This window comes from Lichtheimia ornata, assembly GCF_029851405.1.
Source record: "Lichtheimia ornata isolate CBS 291.66 chromosome Unknown scaffold00001, whole genome shotgun sequence".
Lineage (NCBI taxonomy): Eukaryota > Fungi > Mucoromycota > Mucoromycetes > Mucorales > Lichtheimiaceae > Lichtheimia > Lichtheimia ornata.
Window position 1 is genome coordinate 108,954 of NW_026695321.1, and position 8,225 is coordinate 117,178.

Genomic DNA, 8,225 nt, shown 5'->3' on the forward strand with positions numbered 1-8,225 from the left:
CGAGGAGAATCTTTACTATCCTCGGGGATGGTTTTAAATAAAAGGGGGTGATCATTGTCGCAGGATGACATGATCGGCACCGGTGCCGTGCATGGTCGGCATCCAATGTGATAACACGTTGTAGAATGATCATCCGCCACCTGTTATGGACCTGTCATTCAATACTGTCACCATGTTAACCTAACACTAATTCATGCAAATGGTAGACTTTTTTGAAACAGCTGCAGAATAAATAGCTTACTTGTACAACATTGGCCACATTGATAGTCATCATTCAACCTGCTATCAACTCGTTTATCAGGAACAAGATCTCGTGCGGAGGATGCTGTTAATCAATGCACGTTGCTGGGTAATCAGGCTTGATTATTATACTCAAAATAGCACAGTCAATGGTCTTTCTTTTATCCGAAAACATACGCTACGCCCATTCTTTGATATCCCAACTCTCTTTGTAATAGCTACAGCTACTAGCACATTCGATGACACACACCCCACATTCATCAATAGGAAAGCTTAAACTCGTTGCCAATTGGTCCAGTCTTACATAGAGCACAGATCACCATGGAAATTCCACAACGGATGTTGCTCCGACAACCATATAAATGTCCCAGCATTCGCTGCGGCTCCCCCACCATTTGATCTTGTTCCCAAAATAACACTTCACAGAGTAGTAGCAGCATGGCCGAATACCTCGCAAGCATTTATGGCACTGAAAAGGACAAGTACGTGTATTCTATTTATTTTCATACAACACGATACTAACTTTATAACCCATGCGTACAGAGTCAACTGCTCATTCTATTTCAAGGTAAGCAAATGGGGCAACATGGATACCATTTGAGAGATGAGACTAATCTTGAGCATAGATTGGCGCTTGTCGACATGGAGAGCGTTGCTCCAGAAAGCATGTTAAGCCGACCTTTTCACAAACGATTCTAATAGCCAATATGTACAAAAATCCAGCACACGAACAACTATATACCATGCCTCCTGAGCAGCTACAGGAAGACTTTGACATGTTTTACGAAGATGTTTTTACCGAATTAGCGTCTTTTGGGGAGGTAGAAGAGATGATCGTCTGCGACAACATAGGTGACCACTTGGTGGGAAACGTGTATTGCCAATTTCGATATGAAGAAGCAGCAGGGAAGGCCGTAGAAAGCTTGAATAACCGATTCTATGCAGGTAGGTGGTTGATGGGGGGGATGGAGATGAAACACAAGATGCTGATCTTATTGTAGGTCGACCATTGTATGCGGAGTTGTCCCCAGTAACAGATTTCAGGGAAGCATGTTGTAGACAACACGAGGTTGCTGAATGCAATCGTGGCGGCTTTTGCAATTTTATGCATCTGCGACACCCAACTAGGTCACTCAAACGGGAATTAATGGATGCTCAACGTGCTTCGATTCGAGAAAAAGAGCGTGAGGAACGTCATCGCCGTAGAGAAGAGCATGGAGGAGAAGAGGATGAGGATTATCACCGTAAAAGGAGTTCGTCACGTCGTCGAGATGATGATCGCTATCGTGATAGTGACCGACATCGTAGACATAGATATGATGATTACTAATAACAAGAACGTCAATATATCATAATCGTTTGTATCATTCAATTGTTGTGCTTTGATCATTTTGGGGAATGCAAAGATACTTTTTTATTGTTGAGTTATTGAAACACCACCACGCGTATTAATCATTGATATAAATGGTCATGATCACTGATAGCTGTAAGCAATGTCATTGAGATCCAGAAAAAGATCAATGTCGTCGAGTGCATAAAGGGCTTGGAAAGTAGGGGATTGCCACGCTGCATATTGAGTCATCGGACCACTATGATGGGATGCTGGTAGTAGATAATACGAAAATGAACCATTGTACATTGGCTGCCTTTGGCCATCAGTTGATGTTGGAAACAACACTTGTGAACTAGTACTATCCTCATGCGTTGATAGTAGCTGGGTTGTGGCTCTTGCTGCTGTTTCAAATGATGACGATGATGATGATGACACCCAAGCTTGTGCCATGTGAGGAGATTCTTGACGCTGTCGCTGACCACGACGACGACGTTCTTTAGCTCGTCTGTTTTGAAACCATGTCACCACTGTTTTTCTTGGGCTTTGAAGCTCTTCAGCTAACCAGTTGATTTCACCTTGTGAAGGATTACGCTGTTCCTGGTATGCTTCTTCAAGTGCTTGGTGTTGTTCAGCCGAGAAACGCCATCGAGACTTGATTTCAGGTGACCAAGATTCGATGCTACTAGAGTCATGATTATCTTGGTAGCGTTCAGTGGACATGATAGCAAAAGCAAAAGAAAGAGTGTTTATCTGTCGCGACCTCCGATGCATGAATCATATAGCAAGCGATGAGACAAGTGATAAATTTGACATCTCGAGTGATTTATGCAACGCACGCACACATTTTGTTCCCATTACAATATCAGCAAGCAGAAAAAGCGATTATGTACAAGAATGACGGGATTGTATTATTGTGATGATGATGATGATGGCGTAAAAGTGGATACATTGAGGATTCGATAGCAAAAGTGACACAGCAAGCATGCCCAAATCCAAGAATAAAACAAGAGGTATGTACCAAGAATCAGGCCTATGAACGTAAGGCAAGCACAAAGAAGAGCTCTTCGAATCCATTCGGGGATTGGCAAACGTAATAAGGGCTCAAGGTTAATATGGATGATATCGTCTAGCATGTGAAGAGTGCGATCAAGGCCAATGACACCACATACGCCCACTAGATAGACTAATCCCAATAGAGCTTCACCAGCAACACCTGTTGCAAAGTGAACTAGTTGTAGCCATGCGAGGATTTCTTGTAGCTCGTGATCTTGCCATAGCTCGTCCCCATCCAACTTTGAACCAGCTTCATTACCCAGACCAAGCTTGTCAAGAGCGGACCCAAGTTGTGCTAATCCAAACACAAGGCCGACCACAGATGCCATACTCAACAAGTGTATTGCAAAGCATACAGCGCGGCTAAGGTATACTCGTAATCGAGAATGATACGCGTAGTCACATATACTGCAGGTGATGGTATCCTGATGCTGGCCTTCCAATGCAAGGCAATTTAGATGCACCTTTTGTGGACAAGGACATATTCGTACATGGTGGGGTCGATTTTTGTGTATTAGAAAAGGGATCACAGGAAAATGTAAACGTCGTGGTGGATGTGGTTGCTGTTGGCTCTCTGCATTTTGACCATAATGGCATAATTGACAAGGTCGTCGTTTATGGCTCGAACGTCTAGATCCACTGCTGGAAGATGGACGTGGTGTTGGATGAACGTTCGTAGTGGTGGCAGGTGTAGAAACAGGATAAGGCGGTGGCAGAGATAAATCCATTGGGATGGATGACGAGGTAAGATAATGGATCTCCCTCATGTAATATCGTATACGTGTGTTATTATTGTTGTGTGGTCAAAGAAGAAGAAGAAAGGACATAGTCAAGAAAGGGGTTGATGGAAACAAGATGAAAATACGCCCATGGCCCGAATCAATTCCGTTTTGGGCTCACTTTTCTCTCCTTGATTCTTCCTTACACGTCATCTACTTTTATAAGCAAACGACCTGCAGTAAGCTACAGAACTTGCATATTTTGTTGTGTATTATTATGTACTGCTTTATTTAAATGCGCCATGCAATAGCAGCAAGATCACCCAGTGTGCATGTGCTTTCCATTTTACCAGGCTAGCTATACTCAACACGACTAAATATGTATATCATTTCTCATCAGGTACTGGGCTGGGTCCTCATGCATGATGCTCTTATGCGAATGCTTATGGATGGGGTGTACCACAAGATGTAAACTATGGATGCATAAGTGTCCAGACACATCCCCTTTTTTTCCAAACACAGGCCACCCCCTCTTCAAACAGCATGACTTGGAGGATTGATAAGACGACTGGTTTATTCCCTTTTCATTAACATCCTCTTGGTGGATGGGAAGGAAGCTGCATGACTACTCCGATATCGCACAAACAAGCGTACTCGATCTCTTTCACCTCAATAATATACGATGGCGACACCACTTGAACGCTACATCCAATGGCTTCGCGACAACGGTGCTAGATTCGACAAATTTGATTTCAAGACAGGTAACTCGATATCGTTGTGGTCGTGGATCTTGTGTTGATCGTGTTTTATAGATCACGATGGCATTGGTAGTGTCTATGCAAGTCAACCCGTGGAAGAGAATGAGACATTGGCAACGCTCCCTTTTCGACTTGCTATTACTGAACCAGTTGCACGACGCGCTTTTCCCTCTTTACATGCGTATCCCTGTCGACCTGTCATGTCAGCTTTTGTGGCACAACAAAAAAATCTCGGAAGCCAATCCTTTTATGCGCCTTATTTGGATGTGTTACCAGCCAAAATCATGACCACCTTATTCTTTGACGACGATGACATGCGTTTCATTGAGAACACGTCAATTGCAACTGCAACGATGGAGCGTAAGGCAGCAATCCATGCCGAGTATGAGAAGCTATTAAGAGAACCTGGTGTTGACAACATCTCATGGTACGTCCTCGTTCATGCTCATACATGCAGGTCAATTGATTTCACAGTATAGGGACGACTATCTTTGGGCTTATTGTGTGCTTTCTTCTCGTTCATTTCCTTACAAGTTGATCGATCCAAGCAAGGAAGATGTCCCCTCTGAAGTCTTGTTCCCACTATTGGACGCATTGAATCACAAGCCCAACACCAAAATTACTTGGATGAGATCTGGTGATGAGGAAACGGGAACTCTTTCTTTTGTTACCGGTCAGCCAGCAGATCAAGGACAACAGCTCTTTAACAATTATGGTCCAAAGGTTGGTATACAGAAATTGCAAGGATTGAAATATGGCTTTGGCTGACTTTGCCCTCTTTTGAACCTGTAGTCCAATGAAGAATGTAAGTTGTATTGATTCATCCATCAATGCTGGATCTGACAAACAATCAAATAGTGCTTTTGGGTTATGGCTTTTGCTTCCAAGTGAGTATCTACATCATGGTGATGGAAGAATGGACACTAACACAATGGTACATAGTACAATGAATACGACCATTTTGCTATCAAACCCAACTTTTCGCAAGATCCAAATGGGCCAATCAAGCTGAGCCTCCTTTCACAAGCGAATATCGTATCCGGCAATGATGATCCATTGTTGAATTATGTGCACCGACAATCAGCCCCCGACTCTCTTTGGAAACTCATGCGAGTACTCGTGATGAATGAGACTGAAATCAGCTATTACGCCAATTGTACGGATGCCAGCATGCTTGATTTTGTCGGATATCGCAACGAGCTTGCCATGCTTAACACCACCCAATCCCTGCTTCAATTCAAGCTGATGAATGTGCAAAGGCTCCCTGTAAGTCGTGATCAGGCAACCAAACCATGGCAGCAATATGCATTGATGTACCGGGATGGTAAGTGGATTGTGATCGGATGTATTGGGTATCAGGATAATAATGGCCATATGGCTGATCCTAGGTCAAGAAGACGTTTTGAAATCCATCTTATCCATGGTCGAACAGCGGAAGCAATCGGTGCTGAAGACAATGGCACAAGATACAGTTGCACCCAATGCACCTTTCTTGAAGATCGTCAATCCAGAGCATTTCTCTACTCCACGTGAAGAATCCTCATCTATGGTCATGCTTGAAAACGTCACCATCAGCTTGAAGCAACTTTTGCAAAGAAATCCTACATTCAAGAATGCTGTTGACCAGTTATTCGAAGACATTGAAGAAGAGGAGGATATTGTATTTATGCTGGCACTGATACAAGAGCGGTCTAAAGAGGTTAAGAGCAAATGGCATGACTTTTTCAACAAAACCAGGTAATGTGGACACATCAGGATTTGAGGGTATCTTGCTGATATCTTTGTTGAATGTGCTAGTAATTTACAAGAGGTTGATCCGCAAACGGCTGCTGAGTTACAGGATTTATATAGCTCCCTATTTCCAGCATTCACTAATGCAGTCCCCGATGTCTTCCATCCAACTATCTTTACATTCGAGGCGTTGTTATGGGCAGATAATGTATTGAATACCTACTCGCTGAGTAATCCACTCGTACTTGTACCAATGTAATGAAACTTGCTTAATAAAGTTAACTAGCGGCCCTGCTCGCTTCGCACGTAAATTGCATAAGCTGCCAGCTAATAGTCCCTTCCTCGCAATCCCAACTATTGATCAATCCACTACATGTGAAAGTTTCCCCTGCTCCAGCCCATCATTTTCATCATTCAATTGTCTTGGTCCGAGTGGATTTGGTTGACCAACGCAGGAACAGGGAACATGTCAACTCATGAATCGTACACCCTACGTATGTTCCATCGGTTCATAGCCTCTCCCAAACCCATTCAAAATTCTCACATGAAGTGTGGTATCTTTATGAGAACAAAGTTCATCAGCATGGTCTAGAGCACCATGTGTGAAAATTTCAAGTTCCAGATGGACAATTTTGGGGGCATGGGCCGTTCACCCTACTTGTATTCATGTTTGTCCATCATCTATGGTACATTTAGATGCTCCCATTCAAAGTCTGCGTTGTATTGTAGCGACAATAAATTCAGAGGGAGGATGTCCAACATAGTGCTTGTTGTTATTTTAGCTTGGTTCATTGTAAGCTTAATTCATTATGTTCAAGAAAGAGCGAGCAGTGATACAATATGGCATGAGTATATGAACATACCATGCTTATCTACGACAAGTATCAGCTAAAGCTATCGTATGCAACCTTCGAACCATCCCACCGGGTTATCATAGGCGGACCTTGCAATAAGAGATGGAGCTACTTCATGCATCTTCCCACCAATAGTATTGACGCTTTATGTCTCGTCCCCCCTCGGCTGCAGTTACACGAACGCGTCCCTCTGTATATTGGCTCTATCAGGTCTACACCTCCTTGTCTATGAAAAAGACCACTCTCCATATAGCATCATGCTTACAGCATAGTTAAAACATAAAGACAGCCATATCTCAAGATTTCACAATGAAACGTGGGGTTTTGAATAGAGCAATGTGCTCGGCTTGGCCAACTGCACCTTGTGTGAAAGTTTCGCGTTCAATGTCGCAACTAGCCCAAAAAATATTTTTTGGTCGTCGTCTTCGAAGAGGTCGACCCCTGGATCCAGTTTGGCTGGTAGCGACATTGCGAAATCTGGGATTGGCAAGCTTGATCGTGAAACTGGTACCCAAGGTGCAGTTGACCAAGCCGAGCACATTGCTCTAATAAAAACTCCGCGTTTCATTGTAAAGTTTGGAGATACAGGCACCTTTATGTTTGTAAGCGTGATGCTATATGAGAAGTGGTCTTTGTTCATTGTCAAGTCGCTGGACCCTGGCAGAGCAAAAGATGCAGAGGGACCTCTTTGTGTAACTCAGCTACTTTGCATGACTGGAAGGATGGAAGGATGATACTATATACTGTTGACAAAAGCCCGTACATTGCGAACTAACAGCCATTTCTTCACAATAGCCACTGTTGTCCACTCTATGACATGTGGGCGATTCTCCTGCTTCAGGCATTCATTTCCATGATTGGATTACGTTGATCCGAGTTGATTTGACCGAGATACAGCCAAAGAGGGATTACATCAATCCACACATCTAACCATGCTCTATGTTGCTCAACTGAAGTAACCTTGTATGAGCGTAGCTCAGCCAAATCAACTCGGATCAACATAATCCAATCATGGAAATGAATGTCTGAAGCAGGAGCATCGTTCCACTGTCATAGAATGGGCAACATTGCCGATTGTGAGGAAATGGCTATTAGCTCGCAATGTATGGGATATTGTCAATAGTATACAGTATCATCCTTCCATCCTTCTAGTCATGCAAAGTAGCTGAGTTACACAAAGAGGTCCCTCTGCATCTTTTGCTCTGCCAGGGTCCAGCGACTTGACAATGAACAAAGACCACTTCTCATATAGCATCACGCTTACAAACATAAAGGTGCCTGTATCTCCAAACTTTACAATGAAACGCGGAGTTTTTATTAGAGCAATGTGCTCGGCTTGGCCAACAGCACCTTGTGTGAAAGTTTCACGTTCAATGTCGCAACTAGCCCAAAAAATATTTTTTGGTGGTGGTCGTCGTCGAAGAGGTTGAGCCCCGGATCCAGTTTGGCTGGTAGCGACATTGCGAAATCTGGGATTGGCCACGATGGACTTGAAACTTTCACACAAGATGCTGTTGACCAAGCCGAGCACATTGCT

The 8,225-nt window shown here is 43.5% G+C and overlaps 4 protein-coding genes across 4 annotated transcripts; 2 read left to right on the plus strand and 2 right to left on the minus strand.

The window, feature by feature from the left end:
* Nucleotides 1-678: 678 nt before the first annotated feature.
* O0I10_000043 (uncharacterized protein) lies at nt 679-1,570 on the plus strand (the record flags this gene model as incomplete). The annotated part of the gene is made up of 4 exons (XM_058480159.1): nt 679-722; nt 784-808; nt 867-1,185; nt 1,242-1,570. The coding sequence occupies 4 exons, from the start codon at nt 679-681 to the stop codon at nt 1,568-1,570; spliced, it is 717 nt and encodes a 238-aa protein (XP_058348682.1).
* A 144-nt stretch (nt 1,571-1,714) lies between these two features.
* O0I10_000044 (uncharacterized protein) lies at nt 1,715-2,293 on the minus strand (the record flags this gene model as incomplete). Its single annotated transcript, XM_058480160.1, has 1 exon — nt 1,715-2,293. One exon carries the CDS (start codon nt 2,291-2,293, stop codon nt 1,715-1,717), a length of 579 nt encoding a protein of 192 aa, XP_058348683.1.
* A 188-nt stretch (nt 2,294-2,481) lies between these two features.
* O0I10_000045 (uncharacterized protein) lies at nt 2,482-3,393 on the minus strand (the record flags this gene model as incomplete). Its single annotated transcript, XM_058480161.1, has 1 exon — nt 2,482-3,393. One exon carries the CDS (start codon nt 3,391-3,393, stop codon nt 2,482-2,484), a length of 912 nt encoding a protein of 303 aa, XP_058348684.1.
* A 634-nt stretch (nt 3,394-4,027) lies between these two features.
* O0I10_000046 (uncharacterized protein) lies at nt 4,028-6,093 on the plus strand (the record flags this gene model as incomplete). The annotated part of the gene is made up of 8 exons (XM_058480162.1): nt 4,028-4,106; nt 4,158-4,530; nt 4,583-4,826; nt 4,896-4,908; nt 4,962-4,990; nt 5,046-5,427; nt 5,492-5,840; nt 5,901-6,093. The coding sequence occupies 8 exons, from the start codon at nt 4,028-4,030 to the stop codon at nt 6,091-6,093; spliced, it is 1,662 nt and encodes a 553-aa protein (XP_058348685.1).
* Nucleotides 6,094-8,225: the final 2,132 nt, after the last annotated feature.